General features: G+C 49.8%; 1 protein-coding gene and 1 pseudogene across 1 annotated transcript in view; one reads left to right on the top strand and one right to left on the bottom strand.

The window, feature by feature from the left end:
* LOC134908900 (cytochrome P450 2K1-like) overlaps positions 1-21,380 on the bottom strand; it is a 130,292-nt gene that overhangs the window by 8,253 nt on the left and 100,659 nt on the right. Inside the window, exon 8 of the mRNA XM_063915127.1 lies at positions 15,585-15,726. Coding sequence (XP_063771197.1) covers positions 15,585-15,726 — 142 coding nt within the window. The remainder of the gene's footprint in view (positions 1-15,584; positions 15,727-21,380) is intronic.
* Positions 9,471-9,565, top strand: LOC134913237 (U2 spliceosomal RNA; annotated as a pseudogene).

Raw genomic sequence — 21,380 nt, 5'->3', positions numbered from 1 at the left:
TCTCCCCATACTATGTCCCTGCTCTTCCCCATACTGTGTCCCTGCTCTCCCCCCATACTGTGTCCCTGCTCTCCCCCATATTGTGTCCCTGCTCTCCCCCATACTGTGTCCCTGCTCTCCCCCATACTGTGTCCATGCTCTCCCCCATACTGTGTCCCTGTTCTCCCCCATACTGTCCCTGCTCACCCCCATACTGTGTCCCTGCTATTCCCCCCATACTGTGTCCCTGCTATTCCCCCCATACTGTGTCCCTGCTATTCCCCCCTTACTGTGTCCCTGCTATTCCACCCATACTGTGTCCCTGCTCTCCCCACTGTGTCCCTGCTCACCCCCCATACTGTGTCCTTGCTTCCCCCCATACTGTGTCCCTGCTCACCCCATACTGTGTCCCTGCTCACCCCCATTCTGTGTCCCTGCTCATCCCCATACTGTATCTCTGCTTACCCCCATACTGTGTCCCTGCTCTCCCCCATACTGTGTCCCTGCTCTCCCCCATACTGTGTCCCTGTTCTCCCCCATACTGTGTCCCTGCTCTCCCCTATACTGTGTTCCTGCTCTCCCTCATACTGTGTCCCTGCTCTCCCCCCATACTGTGTCCCTGCTCTCCCCCATACTGTGTCCCTGCTCTCCCTCATACTGTGTCTCTGTTCATCCCCATACTGTGTCCCTGCTCACCCCCATACTGTGTCCCTGCTCTCCCTCATACTGTGTCCCTGCTCTCCCCCATACTGTGTCCCTGCTCTCCCCCATACTGCTCTCCCCCATACTGTGTCCCTGCTCTCCCCCATACTGTGTCCCTGCTCCCCCCCATACTGTGTTTGAATCAGCCTTAATATTGTAATATATGCACTTGTGTTATGTTACCTGATACACTCTAGGTAATATATTCATGTTAGCCATAGATATCCATTGTTTACTTACACTACAGTGGACACTCAAAGTTTGAGTCATATAAGGTACCATTGCCCCTTTTGTTTATCCCTATTGTCCAACAGTGAGCTGACCAGACAGGGTGGCTCACTGGCTGACATAATCACCTTGATTAGAATATGTATTGTATTCCAATGCTTTAAGGCCCTCATTCCGAGTTGTTCACTTGTTATTTTTTTTCGCAACGGAGCGATTAGTCGCAAACTGCGCGTGCGCAATGTTCGCAGTGCGTCTGCGCCAAGTAAATTTGCAAAAAAGTTTGGTATTTTACTCACGGCTTAACAATGAAATTTCTTTGTTCTGGTGATCGGAGTGAGATTGACAGGAAGTGGGTGTTTCTGGGCGGAAACTGTCCGTTTTATGGGTGTGTGCGAAAAAACGCTGCCGTTTCTTGGAAAAACGCGGGAATGGCTGGAGAAACGGGGGAGTGTCTGGGCGAACGCTGGGTGTGTTTGTGACGTCAAACCAGGAACGAAACTGACTGAACTGATCGCAGTGGCAGAGTAAGTCTCGAGCTACTCAGAAAGTGCAAAGAAATTTATTTTCGCAATTATGCGAATCTTTCGTTCGCAATTCTGCAAAGCTAAGATTCACTCCCAGTAGGCGACGGCTTAGCGTGTGCAAAGCTGCTAAAAGCAGCTAGCGAGCGAACAACTCGGAATTAGGGCCTAAGATCCTAAAACAAAGAAGAAAGTAAAACACACCCCTGCAATATGAAGCTTCTGGGAGTTAAGCTACCCAGAAAGGTGAAGGGAGATTCTCTGCTCCTGTATCCCCCATACACACAGGAGATTTCTCCGGGAGATGTGTGCTGAGCAATCTATCACAGACCGCTCAGCACACATCTCTCCCCCCGCACAGCACAGCGCGATGTGTGCTGAGCGAGGGGGGGGAGGTGTGTGTGTGTGGGGGGACCGCTCATTTCACCCAGCGGTGAAATGAGCGATCTCACTAGAATGGGCCTGCATCTGTTTATAACCCATTCTGTTGTAAACCTCTGTTGGTTTTTCATCTACAACCATTACTGAGTGATTTAGGGGACTATTTATCACCATACGCATTCAAGGATGCGGACGTGGTGTGATAAAATCGCCCGAATCCGCACTGCGATAATTGATCACATCGCATGGATGTATCAATTACCGCATGCAGGGACAGAGCTTGCGAGAAGGCTCTGTCCCTGCGATGACAATCCGCAGCATCAGCGAGGTATTTTTCTGAAAAAATACACCAATGGCCTGCTGCGCATGCGCCACCACCATTGCCACTACCGCCGCCAGGTCGACCCCCCCCCCCCCCCGTCACGACTAATCCCTGCACCGCCGACACCCCACACACGGTAATTATAATTACCAGTCCAGGGAGCCATGATCGCTGCTCCAGCAGGGCTGGCAGGAGTCAGATACTGTGCGCTGCTGTGACCCCCAGTGCCGCAAAGTGAGCTGCCATTTTGCAGCATCCCTTTACTGCACCGGAGGTCACAGCGCAGCACATGGAGGACCTGGCGCCCGACAGCCCGCACCGGCTCCCTGGACTGGTAACTTATATTTTTGTTTTGTCTTTTACTTTTTTGTTTTTACAAGTGATCAGCTTGTGTGCCCATTGGACACACAGAGCTGATCACACTGGCCGGATCCCCCACAGGGGGTAGAAGTAGGGATCTCGCAGTGCTGCTCTGTGATTTCACCAGCCTTGGCTGGTGTTAATATCACAGGGCACACTGTGGTATTGTTTTTATTTTTTTTCATCCACATCCCATTTTTCTTTATAAGTATGGGGAATGCAATGTGAGTTACTAAAACAGTGACGATTAAAGGGTTTGGAGCAGTTTTTCACGAAAACTGCTCCAAAAGCCCTTTATTTTTTTTTTAGTGATACTAAAATAATGTGAAAAGCATCTGAAAACACCCTTTCTCATCTGTCCTAGAGGATGCTGGGGTCCACTTCAGTACCATGGGGTATAGACGGTTCCGCAGGAGCCATGGGCACTTTAAGACTTTTCAAGGGTGTGAACTGGCACCACCCTCTATGCCCCTCCTCCAGACCTCAGTTTTAGAAATGTGCCCAGGCAGACTGGATGCACTCCAGAGGAGCTCTACTGAGTTTCTCTGAAAAGACTTATGTTAGCTTTTTTTATTTTCAGGGAGAACTGCTGGCAACAGTCTCCCTGCTTCGTGGGACTGAGGGGGCAGAAGTAGGAACCAATTTCCTAAAGAGTTTCATGGCTCTGCTTCTGGCTGACAGGACACCATTAGCTCCTGAAGGGAACTGAACGCTAGCCGTGCCTAGATGCTCACTGCCACAGCAAGCTGTCACCCCCCTCACAGAGCCAGAAGTCAGAAGACAGGTGAGTGTGAGAAGACAGATCTTCAATCAAGAAAGTGACGGCTAAAGGTTCTGCGCGGCTGGCGGGAGCGCAGTGCGCCATGTAGCCCACACATTTACAGGCACTGCAGGGTGCAGGGCGCGGGGGGGTGCCCTGGGCAGCATGAAACCTATGGAAACTGGCATAAATAAGGGGCATAAGTTGCTGAGGCACAGTCCTACCCCCGCCAGTATAAAAAATGACCTCAGAAAAGCTGAGGAGAAACACACCGTTGAAGAGTGGAGTTTCCTCCTCAGTCAGCCAGCACACTGCTCAGCGCCATTTTCTCTCTCTCCTCAGGCTGCAGAGACAACGCTGGTCCTCCTCCACTACTGAACAAGTATCAGGGTGCAAAACAGGGGGGGCCCACAGTGAATTTGGTGCTATATAATTGTGTGATTAACATTATAAAAGCGCTGCATGTAAGTGGGCATTTTGTGTTCACAGACATTGTGTTACTGGCGCTGGGTTGTGAACTGGCAAATCCTGTGTCCCTCTGACAGATTTTACTGTGGGTCTGTCCCCTATAAGTCCCGGAGTGTCTGTGGTGTGGTTGTACACGTGTGTGACATGTCTGTGGCAGGGAACTCTGTGGAGACATGTTAGGGACACAGAGGTATAATATGACACCAAGAGCCTGACTGGGTGAAAGGTTACATGATAGTGTGAATCATATTAGTAAGAGGTTGAACTGAATCTCATACAGAAAATGAAAATAATCTGTTGAAGATGTGATTTTTAATAGTTCTGCCTTTCATCCACAGGAACCTTTCTGGGTCACATACAAATCTGCACAAGTAGTACAAACTGATACCGACATGGATTCCGATTCCTGTGTCGACACTAGTGATTCCAGGGGAATAGGTCCTAAGTTAGCAAAAAAGCATTCAAAACATGTTTTGGCTATAAAGGAGGTGTTAGAAGTTACGAAGCCCCCTCTTTTACCACAAGGAGAGGGTTTACTTTAGTAAAGAAGTAATGTAATTTTCCCTCCACCTCAGGGAGTCTGAGTTAACCTGAAAAGACATTTCAGATTCCCAAAAGGAATTCAGGCACCTTACCTTTTTCCAAAAAAGGTGGGAGTCACCCCACATTTTAGACAGGGCCCTGTCATAAAAGAGAAAAGGTGTTTCTCCCTGCACGTGGAATGGCTTCACTTAAGGAGCCGACAGACCGCAAGTGAGTGAGGTGATCTATTGATGTGGCCAATGGGACACTTCTCAGGCCTACCATTTTCTGTGAGTGGGTGAGTAGTGCTATTGAAAAGTAGTCAGAAAACTTGTCATTAGACATTGACACAATAGATGGAGATGAGATACTCCTAACGTTAGGTCATATCAAAGACGCTGCTGCGTACGTACTAGAAACCATGAAATATATTGGTTTCTTGGTATCAAGAACCGCTACCATGGCAGTATCATCTCAGAGGGCGTTGTGGATTCGCCAGTGAAATGCTGATGCAGATTCCAAAAGAAATATGGCGGCTCTCCCGTATAAAGGTGAGGCCTTGTTTGGTGATGGGCTGGATGCGTTAGTCTCGGCGGCTACCGCAGGTAAGTCGACATTCTTGCCTTATGCTCCTACACCGGCGAAAAAGACACATCACTCTCACATACAGTCCTTTCGGCCCAACAAATACAAAAAGGCCAAAGGTTCCCCCTTTTTTGCAGGTAGAGGAAGGGGAAAAGGAATGAAAACTGCTCCTGCGATCTGGGAGACGCTGCGGAAGTCCACCCCTGCTTCTGCCAAATCTGCAGCATAACGCTGGGGCTCCCTTGCAGGAGTCAGCTCGGGTGGGAGCATGTCTGAAACTTTTCAGCCAAATCTGGATACAATCTGGCCTGGACCAATGGGTCTTACAAATAGTGTCCCATGGGTACAAACTAGAGTTTCAAGACGTCCCCCCCATGCCGATTTTTCAAATCGACCTTGCCAGCTTTTCTTCCGGGAAGCGAGGCAGTAACAACGGCAATTAAAAAATTATGTCAGGATCAGGTCATTGTCCTGGTACCCTTGGCACAGTAAGGAGAAGTTTTTTTTAGTCAAGCCTCTTCGTAGTTCCGAAGCCGGACAGCTCGGTCAGACCGATTTTAAACCTGAAAAATCTGAATCTCTACCTGAAAAGGTTCAAGTTCAAAATGGAATCCCTGAGGGTAGTGATTTTCAGTCTGGAAGAGGGGGACTTCATGGTGTCAGTAGACATAAAAGATGCTTACTTGCATGTTCCTATTTATTCTCCTCACCAAGCTTATCTGAGATTCGCAGTACAGGATCGTCATTACCAGTTTCAGATGTTGCCATTCGGACTCTCCACGGCACCGAGGGTATTCACCAAGGTGATGGTGGAGATGATGGTCCTCCTTCGTTAAAAAGGAGTCAATATAATTCCTTATCTGGACGATCTCCTGATAAAAGCGAGATCCAGGGAACAGTTGGTGCAGAAAATCGCACTCTCCCTGTCAATACTCCAACAACACGGTTGGATCATGAATTTTCCAAAGTCGCAGTTGGAACCGACGACAAGATTGTCCTTTTTAGGGATGATTCTGGACACAGAAGTACAGAGAGTATTTCTTCCAGTGGAAAAGGCTCTGGAAATCCAGAAAATTGTCAAACAAATATTGAAACCAACAAGCGTGTCGATCCATCAATGCATTCGGTTGTTGGGGAAAATGGTAGCGGCCTACGAGGCCATACAGTTTGGCCGATTTCATGCCAGAGTATTCCAGTGGGACCTGTTGTACAAGTGGTCTGGATCCCACCTACACATGCTCTGGAAAATAATCCTGTCCCCCAAAGCTAGGATTTCGCTCCTGTGGTGGCTACACAGTTCTCACCTACTAGAGGGACACAGGTTTGGGATTTACGACTGGGTCCTAATAACCACGGATGCAAGTCTCCGAGGCTGGGGAGCTGTCACACAGGGGGAAAGCTTCCAAGGAAAATGGTCAAGTCAGGAAGCCTGCCTTCACATAAACGTTCTGGAATTGAGAGCCACTTACAACAGCCGTCTACAAGCGGTACATCTTCTTCAAGATCCCGTGCAGATCCAGTCAGACAATGTAACAGCAGTCGTGTACATAAACAGGCAAGGCAGAACGAAAAGCAGAGTGGCAATGGCAGAGGTGACAAGGATTCTCTTCTGGGCAGAAAGACATGTTAGAGCTCTGTCAGCAATTTTCATTCCGGGAGTGGACAACTGGGAAGCAGACTTCCTCAGCAGACACGATCTCCATCCAGGAGAGTGGGGCCTCCACCAAGAAGTCTTCGCAGAGGTGACAAGTCTTTGTGGAGTTCCTCAAGTAGACATGATAGCATCTCGTCTAAATAAGAAGCTTCAGGGATATTGTTCCAGGTCGAGAGACCCTCAAGCAATAGTAGTGGATGCACTGGTGACCCAGTGGGTGTTTCGGTCGGTATATGTTTTCCCTCCACTTCCACTGATTCCAAAAGTTCTCAAAATAATAAGAAGAACAAGAGTTTGAACAATCTTCATTGCCCCAGACTGGCCAAGGAGGGATTGGTATCTAGATCTTCAGGAGTTGCTCATAGAAGATCCTCTGCCTCTTAAGTAAGTCTTGATACACACACGGCCTCTGCTGTAGTAGGTCGAGAGGACCTACTACAGCAGAGGCCGTGTGTGTATCAAGACTTACCGCAGCTACGTTTGACGGCATGGCTGTTGAGCGTTGGATCCTAGCCCGAAAGGGTATTCCCAAGGAAGTCATCCCCACTCTTATTCAGGCCAGGAAGTCATCCCCACTCTTATTCAGGCCAGGAAAGGAGTAACGTCTAAACATTACCAACATATTTGGAGAAAATATGTGTCTTGGTATGAATCCAAGAAGGCTCCTACGGAAGAGTTTTGAGTTGGGACATTTTCTCCATTTTCTGCAGGCTGGTGTGGATGCGGACCTTAGATTGGGGTCAGTCAAGGTCCAGATTTCGGCCTTATCAGTTTTCTTTCAAAAACAATTGGCCTCCTTTCCAGAAGTTCAGACGTTCGTGAAAGGGGTTCTGCACATCCAGCCTCCATTTGTGCCTCCAGTGGCACCATGGGACCTTAATGTGGTGTTGCAGTTCCTTCAATCAGATTGGTTTGAACCTCTGCAGGAGGTAGATTGAAGTTTCTCACTTGGAAAGTGGTGATGCTTTTGGCCTTGGCATCCGCAAGGCGGGTGTCTGAGTTGGAGGCCTTGTCTCACAAGAGCCCTTACCTGATCTTCCATGAAGATAGGGCAGAGTTAAGAACTCGTCAACAATTTCTTCCAAAGGTGGTTTCGTCCTTCCACATAAACCAACCTATTGTGGTGCCAGTAGCTACTGACACTTTCACTGAGTCACAGTCTCTAGATGTGGTTAGAGTTTTGAAGATTTATGTCACAAGAACAGCTCGTATACGGAAAACAGAGGTTCTGTTTGTCCTGTATACTCCCAGCAAGATTGGGTGTCTTGCTTCTAAGCAGACTATTGCGCGCTGGATCAGAGGGACAATTCAGCACGCTCATTCTAGGGCAGCTTGCCGGTACCGAAGTCGGTGAAGGCACATTCTACTACAAAAGTGGGCTCATCCTGGGCGGCTGCCCGGGGTGTCTCGGCTTTACAACTTTGTCGAGCAGCTACTTGGTCAGGTTCAAACACTTTTGCTTAATTTTATAAGTTTGACACCTTGGCCGATGAGGACCTCAAGTTTGGTCAATCGGTGCTGCAGGGTCATCCGCACTCTCCTGCCCGTACTGGAGCTTTGGTATAACCCCATGGTACTGAAGTGGACCCCAGCATCCTCTAGGACATATGAGAAAATAGGATTTTAATACCTATCGGTAAATCCTTTTCTCCTAGTCCGTAGAGGATGCTGGGCACCCGACCCAGTGCGTACTTTACCTGCAGTTTGTTCTTTATAGTTGTGTTTCATTTGTTTTCAGCATGTTGCTGTAAATGGTTCATGCCTGTTGGCATGTGTCATGTTGAATGCCATGTTGTGCGGCATGGTTGAGGTGTGAGCTGGTATGAATCTCACCATTAGTATAAAAGTAAATCACTTCCTCGAAATGTCCATCTCCCTGGGCACAGTTCCTATAACTGAGGTCTGGAGGAGGGGCATAGAGGGAGGAGCCAGTTCACACCCTTGACAAGTCTTAAAGTGCCCATGGCTCCTGTGGAACCGTCTATACCCCATGGTACTGAAGTGGACCCCAGCATCCTCTACGGACTAGGAGAAAAGGATTTACCAGTAGGTATTAAAATCCTATTTTTTCACATTTTCTTCTTAGTAAAAATAATGTTAATAAATAGGCCTCTTAGAACCCTGTATCTTCACATTTGGTGTCAGCAGAGGGATCACTCAGGTTACAAGCACAGAAGCAAGATATCACAGCAGAATGGAGGCAGTAATACAATCCTACAAAAACAACAAGAATGGAGTCCTGCAGGAACTGTGTCATGCAAGAAAAATTGTAATTAACACAGTGGAGGATACCAAGGGATCCCTAATTAGAAAATTGGCTTAACTGTACTTAGGAGCACCCTTATGATGAGGAGGAAGAAGACAGAAGAGGATATGGTCCAGGACCTTGCAGAGGGGACCAGTAATGGAACCAGAACAGTGGAGCTTGTAGAGTGAAGTTCATCAGCACATCCGCAGGCTGGGAAGTCAGATATGTTATTTATTTTTACAAAGATGCAGTATATTTGGGAGTACTGGAACGAAGCTCAGCGGGTAATCAGCAGATGGAGAATATCCAGCATACAGGACAAGTTGTGTCATCTGGGGAATGCGTTCCTGCACGGCCGAAGTAAAGCAGCCACATGGAATCTGCTGGTGGAGCCAGAGTTTGTGGAATTCAGAGTGGATGTGATCGCCACAGTGGCTCAAATGACACAAAAAATCCAATATACATAGACAGTAGAGCAAGTTTAGAATAAATTGTCTTCCCAGAAACAGCCAGAGGAATAGTCACTGGATTATGGGCTCCTGGATACCCCAGCATGGCAAGACCAGTGTCACAGGGTGGATGCTGATCATCTGCAACAGTTTCTCCTATACCCAAGGGAAGAAGCTGCCTAGTGTTCTATACTGAAGGAGACTAGCACTGAAGTGAAGAAAGCAGTGCCCACAATCCAGGCACCCCAGGAGGAACTGCACTATAACTTTCCTTTGCTGAGATGGAAGATAAGGACTTCTCAGCCTTTTGGCTAAGATCAAGGGTAGTATCTGTTCTTATCAGTTTTACTGACTGACAGTGATGCATCTTGTTTCTTAGACCTCCAACTGTCCTTCTCAGGACTAAGCTGTACCACCTGGCCAAGAAGCTGAAAGACTGCCTGCCGAAACTGCGAGGAGAGAAGGACTTCGCCCCGAAGAGGAAGAAAGCACTGCATCATCCCCTAGCTGCAGCGGAGGGTTAGACTTGTTTGCTCTGCCCTCTGAAGTAGCAGCCTCCTCCTCTACAAGCAAAGGCTGCGAGAAGAGAAGGCCTTTGAATGAAGAGGGAGAGAGCACTGCATCGCCGCCTAGCTGCAGAGGAGGTTTAGACTTGTTTGCTCTGATCTCTGAAGAAGTAACCTCCTCCTCCTCCCCTCCTCTTGACACCAACCCTTTTCCGCACCTCTGACACCAGCAAGGTGAAGCCAGAAGGATGGCCTCAGTTGCTCCAGCACCGGTGCCGGCCTCAGCCTCTGTTCCGGTCCCCCTTACTGGGAAGAAGCAGCCTGGGAAGAAGGGAAAGCAGCTGGCCTAAGTAAGGGCTGAATCAGCTACCTTCACCTCCACTGCCCCTGCAGCAGCAGCACCTGTGGAGCCCAGCCAGGACCGCTCCAAGGCCTCACCAGCCTTGAAACCCTAGATGCGGCTAATCATGGTGATGAAGCTGAAGGAGGTTTATGTAAAGATGCCGGATATAACGGTTAAAATCTTCGGGAAGAAGTTGGTACTTGAACAGGGATTCTCAATGGCTGAAACCCTCAGCATCCAGAACTACCTGAAGGGGATCTTCTATGTCACTTTCGCCTCCATTGCTATATGCAAGAGGTACTGGGAAGCGGTGAAAGCGGTGAGACCCGAATCCCCTTTCTCTTGCTTTAGGGCAATTGCCCTATTCAAAGAGAGGAGAGGTTAGGGAGGGTTTCAATGTGGAACCCACACACACCTGACAGAGACATTGCTACCTTCCTGGGACGATTCTGCTCAGTGGTCAAGGAACCCTTCAAGATCCTGGATGGATGGAAATGGCTTCATGACAGGCAAGTGGGCTGTAATTGTCAGACTGCAAAAGAACAATTCAAGACCAGATGGTGTCAAGTACCTGCCACCATGCATTTTCATGGGGGGGATCAACAGGACTGCATTACTCTGAATAACTGTGGGACTGCTGGAAGCACAGTGAGAAAGATCACATTGGAAGAGACTGCAAGATCTCTGCCTGCAGGAATTGCTGGTTGGCAAGTCATGAGACCAAATACTGTCCGAAAAGCAAGACATGCAACCTCTGTGGCAAGATGGATAATGTCTACAGGGACTGCTCCAGTAGGGCGAGATCCTATTCTGCTGTGGTGACTGGATGTGACTCCATCTTCAAACTGCTGTCCTTGGGAGCACAGAAAAAACAGCAGCAGTCTCAGGAGGATAAGAAATCTTCTACCCCCACCTCCCTCCCTAACACCATCCCACCCTCTGTGACAGAGACACCCCTCCCCAATGTTGTCACAACCCCTCCTATTTATCCCTCCTGCTCTCCGCTCCAATCTGCTCTCTCTCCCACCTCCACCCTCCACTGCCCCTCTCCTCTCCAAGGAAGATTTCCCCCCTCTTGTGTCCACTGCAGGTGCTGAACAGCCGAGGAGGAAGAGTAAGGAGTTTGACATCCCAGCTGCTGACCCCGACTCTTCTAAGAAACTGTCAGTTGACCTGGTCCAGGACTCCCTCCTGCTGGAGAAAGAAATGGAAGCAATAGTGGGAGGATTTGGGGATGATGTGGAGCCCGATTCTGACGCAATCTTCCTGATCGGCCAGATGATAGAGATAGGCATGCTGCTACCCAAACAGGGCGACACAGTGCCAATCCAGAGGAAGCACCGCCAGACAGGAGTGGTAACTGAATGTTGTACTGTGACCTAACCTCCTTTTCTCCCAACTAATGGTGTCTCTTTCCCTTTTCACCATTAATGTGAGGAGTATTAAAGATAACCTTAGGAGACAGTCTGTGTTACCGTTTTGGACAATCAGAAATGTGATCTGTATATGTTGCAGGAATGTTCTCTTCCTTTCTCTAGGTCCTACAGACATCTGGGTCTTACGGCGCCTCATATTGGTCTGGTGGGGGTGAGTGTAAGTCTGCAGGGGTCACCATTCTTATTAGGGGGAGCCTCTTCACACTAGATTCAGTACAGGAACTTGTCTGCTGCAGATTGTTTATCATGGACGGCTCCTGGGCAGGTGAGCCTATCAGGCTAATCTGCGTGTATGCACCCCCTGGTAAGAATGAGTGTTTGGAGCTTTTCCAGACCCTGGACTGCAGCTTGCAACCACTAGGGTGGTAGTGATGGCTGGAGATTTCAACTGCTCCATGGAGGATGTTTGGAGCAGCACCTGCAACTATGCTAAGCTGGATGTGATATCTAATCTGCTCATAGAAATGCTAACCAAAGCATCAGTGCAGGATGCTGTGGGCTCCACGAGGGCTGGCTCTGTGAATTGCACATGGAGATGTCACAGTGGCTCTGTGCATTCCCGCATTGACTTTGTGTTTACCTCTAGAGCAGTGAAGCAGACTAGGCATGCCATGATCCCCTGCTTCTTCTCAGCCTACTTCTTCTCAGACCACAGGGCCATTCTCTTCCAAGTAGTCCTGGGCAATGGTTTTCCTCCTGGCCCAAGCTCCTGGAAGTTGAATTGTGCCCTGTTGGAAAGAGAGGATGTGCTGGCGGAGCTAAAGGATGCCTACATCACATGGAAAAATGACAAATGTTATTTTGATTGTATGAGTGACTGGTGGGATTACGTTAAGGCTAACATTCACAGTTTCTTTCAGGTTAAAGTCAGACAACAGGCGTGTGACCAAAAGAGGAGCTTCAAGAGACTGCAAAGACAATTGCAGTCCTTGCTGGACCTCCAACGATGCAGCTGGGATGTGAGAGACAAGCTGGATGAGACCAAAGGGTGCCTGAAAATGCACTTTGTGGAGGAATCCAGGTGCATCATCTTCCGTTCCAAGGTGGAGAACCTAGAGAAGGGTGAGAAATTTAACACTTTCTTTTTCAGGAAACTCCACTCTGGCCACACACCGATGACTGAGCTGCAAGATGAGATTGGTACTCCCAGACAGGGGAAGGAGGGCATCATGAAAGTAAGAGACTACTACAACAACCTCTACTCCCCTAAGACAATGGTCAGTAATGAGACTGATAAGTTCCTGTCAGGTATCACTAACATTATTGATCCTGCAGGTAAAGCAGCCCAGGATGCTCCCTTGGCATAGAAGGAGTTGCACTCTGCTGCCAAATCCTTTAGTCAGGGCAGGATCCTGGGCAGTAATGGTCTCCCAGCAGAGCTGTATGTAGTGCTGTGGGACCTCATTGGCCTGGACCTACTCGAGCTGTATGAGCAGATGGTGGTGGAGAGCAAAATGCATCCTTCGCTGAGGGAGGGAATGATCACGATCTTGTATAAGCCTAAGGGGGAGAGATGTGACCTAAAAAATTGGATGTCCATCTCTCTCCTAAAAGTGGACTACAAGATTGTCACCAAGGTACTCGCCAACGGGCTGAAGGCTGTCATCGGACAGATTTTCACGCAGACCAGACCTGCAGCATTCCTGGCTGCAGGATTGCAGATAGCCTTGCCCTCCTCAGAGAAATGGTCCATTACATCAAGGACTGGAACGTGCATGCGGCTCTGGTCAGCCTTGACCAGTAGAAGGCCTTTGACAAAGTCTCACTAAAGTTGATTTGCAGGGTACTGCAGAAATTAGGGCTTGGTAAAATGTGTTGTACATATGTTAACCTGACACTGTACAAAATCAGTTTGTGCAGCTCTGGGGTAAAATTAGGGGATTCTGTACTGGAAAAGGACTTAGGTGTCCTCATAGATAGCAAGCTAAGCAGTAGTACCCAAAGTAGGACTGCAGCAAAGAAGGCTAATAAGATATTAGCATGCATAAAACGGGGTATTGATGCTAGGGACGAGAGTATTATACTCCCGTTATATAAATCACTAGTGAGGCCACACCTTGAATACTGTGTACAATTCTGGGCACCGTACTACAAAAGGATATCCTGGAGCTTGAAAAGGTACAGAGGAGGGCGACCAAACTAATTAAGGGCATGGAGACGATGGAATACAAGGAAAGGCTTGAAAGACTAGGCATGTTTACATTGGAAAAGCGGAGACTAAGAGGGGATATGATCAACATTTACAAATATATAAGGGGACAATACACAGGGCTTGCGCGGGACCTGTTTTTGGTTAGATCAACACAGAGGACTCGTGGACACTCGCTCAGGTTAGAGGAGAGGAGATTCCGCACAATACGGCATAAAGGCTTTTTCACGGTAAGGACAATACGTGTTTGGAATTCCCTGCCCGAGGGAGTTGTAATGGCGGAATCTGTCAACACCTTTAAGAATGGGTTAGATAAATTCCTAATGGATAAGGATATCCAGGGGTATGGTGCATAGTCATGCATTATAGTTACTATAAATAGGGATAAAATGCAACGGCTGACAGCAGCATCAGTCAGAAATTTTAGTCAAATCATCATGCATAGGAGACAACAAATAGGTTGAACTCGATAGACAATTGTCTTTTTTCAACCACAGATACTATGTTACTATGTTACTTGCACAGCTAAAATACCCTCCCCCTGTAGGTGGTAACTATCCGATCGCAGGGCTGCAAAAATCGCCTGCTAGCGATCAGGTCTGAATTACCCCCTTAGTGTGGGATTTTAGCTGAAGAATTTCTATACCCAAAGCTATTCAATTATTTCCCATGGCAAGCCCACGGCTAGCACACAGTAACCCATAGCTGCCAAGTTCAATTACCACTCACGGATGGCCTGCAATATGCCACAGAAGCACATGGATGTCTGTTCACATCTCAGGAGGCTGCGACACTTAACCCGGGAGCTAAAACCTCATGGTACAGTACATCCCACAGCTAAATGAATTAGTCCCTACGCAGATGAGGTACATGCCTACAGCGGCAGATGTTTGGGGGCAGCACAGATGCTTGTGTTGTTACTGTCAGCCCAAAAAGTACCAGTGTAAATGGGTAGCACATGCACATACTGCCCCTGTCAGCTGTACTACTTAGTAAATATGTACACGTAATTAAAAATATAAAATGTCATAGTGGCTTTTTCATTACTATTCTATTAAGTTGGCTATCATCAAATGAGGGCTTATAACCAATCAATCAAATTAAGCTAGCTGGGGTGGGGGCGGGGTTGGGTTTCACCATTGCTGGCTGCACACTACAGTGTATACAATACATTGGGCAATATTTTGATCCACGATGGATCACATTGACCAACGTATAGTGTGTGCCTCCAATTCTTTATTTCATGAATTGTGTGGTTGTGTATCATCTACTGCACGTCAGGTGGGATGATGTGATGCCCTAGCATTAATAGCATGTCCAGCCTGTTGCGGGGGTGGACCGCGGCAGCTGTGTGATGTCACACGCAGCCGTTGCGACCCAGAACGCGGAGGGTAGCCGCCTGCCAGCACAGCTAGGCTGTGCAGGTAGGGAGCTACTTGGCAAGTGCGAAAGCATCATCGCCGTGCAATGCTTTTGCACTCGTGTGGGGGGAAGGGGGGAGGCCTGACATGTGGGGAGGACTAGCCCTGTGCTGGATGTCCCCCCGCGTGTCAGCTACAATCAGGTCTGAATCATCCCCTGTGTTTGAAAAATGACAGTTAGGAGCTGATTGGTTGGTACTTTAGGACCGTGCAATTTATCACTCTCCAAGGCTTGGTAATACTGGGCAATAGTATCACTACATGACCGCGGCTCATTCCCTTAAGCCTGATGTTCCTTGTTTTTGCATATAGTCTGCAAGTGCAGACAATACGCAAAATTCCAAATGAGTTGCGTTAGTTTCGGTGGCCGTCTCTTTTCATTTCTGGGTGGCACCTTTCCTTGCTGATATCAGCAGCTGCGAAGGCGAAAAACTAATTTGCATCCATCTCTAAATCAGGCCCACTCAGAAGGGGGGAGGGGGGCAACTGACTGATATAATAACTTTCAATATAAATCTGAGAATAACAATAAAACAGCTGTAATACATACCTGCAGAAAATGGCATGAATGCCTCTCTCTTCACAAAATTCCCATCTGAGTCAAGGAAATGTTGGGGATTAAATAGTTCAGGTTCCGCAAACTGAGTCTTGTCTTTCAGCACAGAAGTAAGAAGGGGAATTATATAAGTACCCTATAAAAATGGAACAAATGTAAAACATTAATTTACAGATATTCTCAGAAAATGACTGCACGTGCTACGTACACTTTTCATTACTGGTCATTATTACAATACCTGACACCTGGTGTAAGCACCTTTTTTATTATTATACTGTAAATACAGTGCATTCAGAAGTACTCACTGAGCATTCGGGAGAGCATTGAAAAGTTAATTCCAATTGTTCATTTGTGTGTTTATTTCATTTTGCTTCCACATTCTAATTGACGTTAATGAGATACAGACGTATTTGTGCAGGTAGGTGCTCTCTTCATATCGTACTGACATAAGAGAGGTGGGTATGTTAAGCTATTTATAACCCTTTCAGACCGCCACCTATGAACACGGGTTATTGGCACATGAGCGCGCATTGGGGGTCATTCCGACCCGTTCGCACGCAGCGGTTCTTCGCTGCGGTGCAAACGGGTCGGAACTGTGCATGCGCGGTGGCCAGAATAAAGAAGAAAGTGATCGCTAGCGCGATCGCCAGAAGATTGACAGCGGGAAGGCGTTCCGGGGCGTCTAATCACCATTTTCCGGGCATGGAGATCCGAACGCGGACGTGTCCAGGCGTTTGGAGGGTGGATGTCTGACGTCATTCCCGGGACCTTCGTCGCTGGGTCCGTCGCACAGGGTAAGTAAGTCTGACTCTGGTCTTGTTTTGCAGGAAACTTTTTTAGCATAGCATGGCTGCACAAGCGATCGCAGCCCTGCTATGCTAAAATACACTCCCCCATAGGTGGCGTCTAGTTGATCGCACCAGCAGCAAAATTTTGCTACGTGCGATCAACTCGGAATGAGGGCCATAATCCGTTTTCATGTGCGGTCTGAAAGGTGCCAGGGTTGAAATACCTGGTTGAGCGACCCAGTATTCCAACTCGGGTAGCGAGGAGGGTTGTACACGTGTTCAACCCGGATCGCTGTGTGGTGTGAACGGTAGCCGGGTCGATGTGATCCGGCACCCGTTAACTGATCATGGGATCTCCAAGCACCGCCCCCTGCTGCGTCACCGCTGACATCACCAACCCAGCAATATGCCAGGTTGCAGCCAGCGGCAGCAGGGCGCCTGAGGCGGGTCGCACTCTGGGAGCTTCCGTGTCAGGCTTCCGCGTGCGACCCGCCTCAGGTGGTCTGAAAGGGGTGTTAGTCGCCATATACAGACTAATTCTGAGTTGGACCCGGCATCATCTGTCTGTGGTTGCCCGTCTGCGGGTTTATGCAAATACTGATACAAACGCCTTACCTTGTGCACATCCATGTGGCCGGATGTGCAAGTCTGGAGAAGCCCGTAACACAGACCATGCTTGCGGTCACTGCTGGTCACCTCCCGGCCACTGCCCAGGAAGGCGCAGAATTTTTTCCCAGCATTTCTGATACCGTGTGACCCGATCGGAGCAGCACCTTTTGTGCGATCACTCTGTGCCATAAATGCACCATAGGTGTTTCGGCATTGTGTGCGGGTTGCGTGCTCCATAGATCATGCTTCAAACTTCAGTCGCTTAAGCAATTTTTTACATTTAATTTTTTATACCTATACTTTAATATACAAAAGCTTATTTGAGAACTACGGGCAGGAGGTAATGAAGTCTGAGTTTGGCAGCCGTGCGGTATGCTGGCCAAACTATGACTTTCTTAAAGGGGCAATTGTACAATACATCGTTTAGCCTTCTACATGATTGCCCCTTTAAAAAAAAATCAAATCTGAGTTTAGCCGGCATGCCACACGGTCGCCAAAATCGGACTTCATTACATCCTGGCCTCCGTGTGTTTTGTGCTTATTATTGGCGGACAAGCCTTTTGAATAGCCAGCTATACCCATGATGTTTCATCCTTTATATACTGATATTTTATTACATTCATTATAGCTGCAGTATTTTGACTTCAAATATTACAGGACATTAAAAAAAAAAAATTTGTTGACAGAACAAGCCTTAATATTTATTGTAAGGCAAGATAGTAGTTGGCCTAGAGGAACATCTTATTATATAATTTCTTATGTGATATGACCATGAACCCTTTTGTCCCTGAGGATTCACTTAAGGGGGGTGCACACCGAAAGATCCATGCTGAAATTCTAAGTAATCTGACTAGGACTAGATGTGTGCTGAGCGGTCTGTGCTAGACCGCTCAGCATACATCTGCCCCGTGTGTACCCCTCTTTAGTCCTATGTTGAGTCCACTTTTCAATGTTCACACTTGTCATATTCCAACAGCAATATTACTCATAGTTTTAAGCAGTGCCCACACATATTATGCATTGGGGTTTTTGTTTTTTCCCCCAGAAGACATTGCATTATCAGAAAATACCATCTGACTTTTTGCTCCTTCTAAAATTGCAAATAAAATGAACCAAAATATATATGTATATCAGCGCTGGGCGCACAAATAAGTACTTTATAAGTTATTGCAAAAAATAGGACCGTGTGAGCTGTATTATTAATTGTACACATAAGTGCAACACCAACATCATTTATATAACGTCAGGGAGACATTGTTCCAGTTGTATTTTATAGTCACACTATAGTAGTTACCAGTCCAGATAAGTTTGGGATGTCCAGTGATTGGCAGGCAAGCTGCTCTGTTGTATAGTATCACCAGGCCTCTGTTATATAGATGCATATGACAGTGGAGAAGGCTATAAGCTGCTCCTGTAGTGGGCAGATCACTGTGAGGGGATAGTGTAGTAGTATCCAGTCAGAATGTTGACATGTTCTAAAATACATTTTAGTGGTAGATTTAGGGTTAGGGTTACTTTGCGGTTAGGCTGATACCCAATTTCCACCAAAAACCTGGCTGAACACGTTTTAAGCCATGTCACAGTGGCTTGAAACCCCGCTCACACCACAAGCTGGAGCCGGGTTAGTGGTGGGTCCTCCTTCTGCAGGCGCCCGCTCATACCACAGGCTGGACCCGGGTTAGTAGTGGGTACTCCTGCAGGTGCCCACTCACACCACAGGCTGGACCCAGGTTAGTAGTGGGTCCTCCTGCAGGCGCCCACTCACACCACAGGCTGAACCCGGGTTAGTGGTAGGTCCCCCTTCTGGAGGTGCCTCCTCACACCACAGGCTGAACCCGGGTTAGTGGTAGGTCCCCCTTCTGGAGGTGCCTGCTCACACCACAGGCTGGAGCCGGGTTAGTGGTAGGTCCCCCTTCTGGAGGTGCCTGCTCACACCACAGGCTGAAGCCGGGATAGTGGTAGGTCCCCCTTCTGGAGGTGCCTGCTCACACCACAGGCTGGAGCCGGGTTAGTGGTAGGTCCTCCTTCTGCAGTCGCTCGCTCATACCACAGGCTGGAGCTGGGTTAGTGGTAGGTCCTCCTTCTGCAGTCGCCCGCTCATACCACAGGCTGGACCCAGGTTAGTGGTGGGTCCCCCTTCTGGAGGTGCCTGCTCATACCACAGGCTGGAGCCGGGTTAGTGGTGGGTCCTCCTTCTGCAGGCGCCCGCTCATACCACAGGCTGGACCCGGGTTAGTAGTGGGTCCTCCCGCAGGTGCCCACTCACACCACAGGCTGGACCCGGGTTAGTAGTGGGTCCTCCTGCAGGCGCCCACTCACACCACAGGCTGAACCCGGATTAGTGGCAGGTCCCCCTTCTGGAGGTGCCTCCTCACACCACAGACTGGAGCCGGGTTAGTGGTAGGTCCCCCTTCTGGAGGTGCCTGCTCACACCACAGGCTGGAGCCGGGTTAGTGGTAGGTCCTCCTTCTGCAGTCGCCCGCTCATACCACAGGCTGGACCCGGGTTAGTGGTGGGTCCCCCTTCTGGAGGTGCCTGCTCACACCACAGGCTGGAGCCGGGTTAGTGGTGGGTCCTCCTTCTGCAGGCGCCCGCTCATACCACAGGCTGGACCCGGGTTAGTAGTGGGTCCTCCTGCAGGTGCCCACTCACACCACAGGCTGGACCCAGGTTAGTAGTGGGTCCTCCTGCAGGCGCCCACTCACACCACAGGCTGAACCCGGGTTAGTGGTAGGTCCCCCTTCTGGAGGTGCCTCCTCACACCACAGGCTGAAGCCGGGATAGTGGTAGGTCCCCCTTCTGGAGGTGCCTGCTCACACCACAGGCTGGAGCCGGGTTAGTGGTAGGTCCTCCTTCTGCAGTCGCTCGCTCATACCACAGGCTGGAGCTGGGTTAGTGGTAGGTCCTCCTTCTGCAGTCGCCCGCTCATACCACAGGCTGGACCCAGGTTAGTGGTGGGTCCCCCTTCTGGAGGTGCCTGCTCATACCACAGGCTGGAGCCGGGTTAGTGGTGGGTCCTCCTTCTGCAGGCGCCCGCTCATACCACAGGCTGGACCCGGGTTAGTAGTGGGTCCTCCTGCAGGTGCCCACTCATACCACAGGCTGGACCCGGGTTAGTAGTGGGTCCTCCTGCAGGCGCCCACTCACACCACAGGCTGGACCCGGGTTAGTAGTGGGTCCTCCTGCCGGCGCCCACTCACACCACAGGCTGAACCCGGGTTAGTAGTGGGTCCCCTTCTGGAGGTGCCTGCTCACACCACAGGCTGGAGCCGGGTTAGTGGTGGGTCCTCCTGCAGGCGCCCACTCACACCACAAGCTGGACTCGGGTTAGTAGTGGGTCCTCCTGCAGTCGCCCACTCACACCACAGGCTGGACCCGGGTTAGTGGTAGGTCCCCCTTCTGGAGGTGCCTGCTCATACCACAGGCTGGAGCCGGGTTAGTGTTGGGTCGTCCTCCTGCAGGCGCCCGCTCACACCACAGGCTGGACCCAGGTTAGTAGTGGGTCCTGCTCACACCACAGGCTGGAGCCGGGTTAGTGGTGGGTCCTCCTGCAGGCGCCCACTCACACCGCAGGCTGGACTCGGGTTAGTAGTGGGTCCTCCTGCAGGTGCCCACTCACAGCACAGGCTGGACCCGGGTTAGTGGTAGGTCCCCCTTCTGGAGGTGCCTGCTCATACCACAGGCTGGAGCCGGGTTAGTGTTGGGTCCTCCTTCTGCAGGCGCCTGCTCACACCACAGGCTGGACCCAGGTTAGTAGTGGGTCCTCCTGCAGGTGCCCACTCACACCACAGGCTGGACCCGGGTTAGTAGTGGGTCTTCCTGCAGGCGCCCACTCACACCGCAGGCTGGACCCGGGTTAGTAGTGGGTCCTCCTGCAGGCACCCACTCACACCACAGGCTGAACCCGGGTTAGTGGTAGGTTCCCCTTCTGGGGATGCCTGCTCACACCACAGGCTGGAGCCGGGTTAGTGGTGGGTCCTTCTGCAGGCGCCCACTCACACCACAGGCTGGACTCGGGTTAGTAGTGGGTCCTCCTGCAGGCGCCAACTCACACCACAGGCTGGACCCGGGTTAGTGGTAGGTCCCCCTTCTGGAGGTGCCTGCTCATAACACAGGCTGGAGCCGGGTTAGTGGTGGGTCCTCCTTCTGCAGGCGCCCGCTCACACCACAGGCTGGACCCGGTTTAGTAGTGGGTCCTCCTGCAGGTGCCCACTCACACCACAGGCTGGACCCGGGTTAGTAGTGGGTCCTCCTGCAGGCACCCACTCACACCACAGGCTGGACCCGGGTTAGTAGTGGGTCCTCCTGCAGGCGCCCACTCACACCACAGGCTGGACCCGTTTTAGTAGTGGGTCCTCCTGCAGGCGCCCACTCACACCACAGGCTGAACCCG

This window comes from Pseudophryne corroboree, chromosome 4 (genome assembly GCF_028390025.1).
Source record: "Pseudophryne corroboree isolate aPseCor3 chromosome 4, aPseCor3.hap2, whole genome shotgun sequence".
Taxonomy (NCBI): Eukaryota; Metazoa; Chordata; class Amphibia; order Anura; family Myobatrachidae; genus Pseudophryne; species Pseudophryne corroboree.
This window is presented reverse-complemented; position numbering and strand designations above follow the sequence as displayed.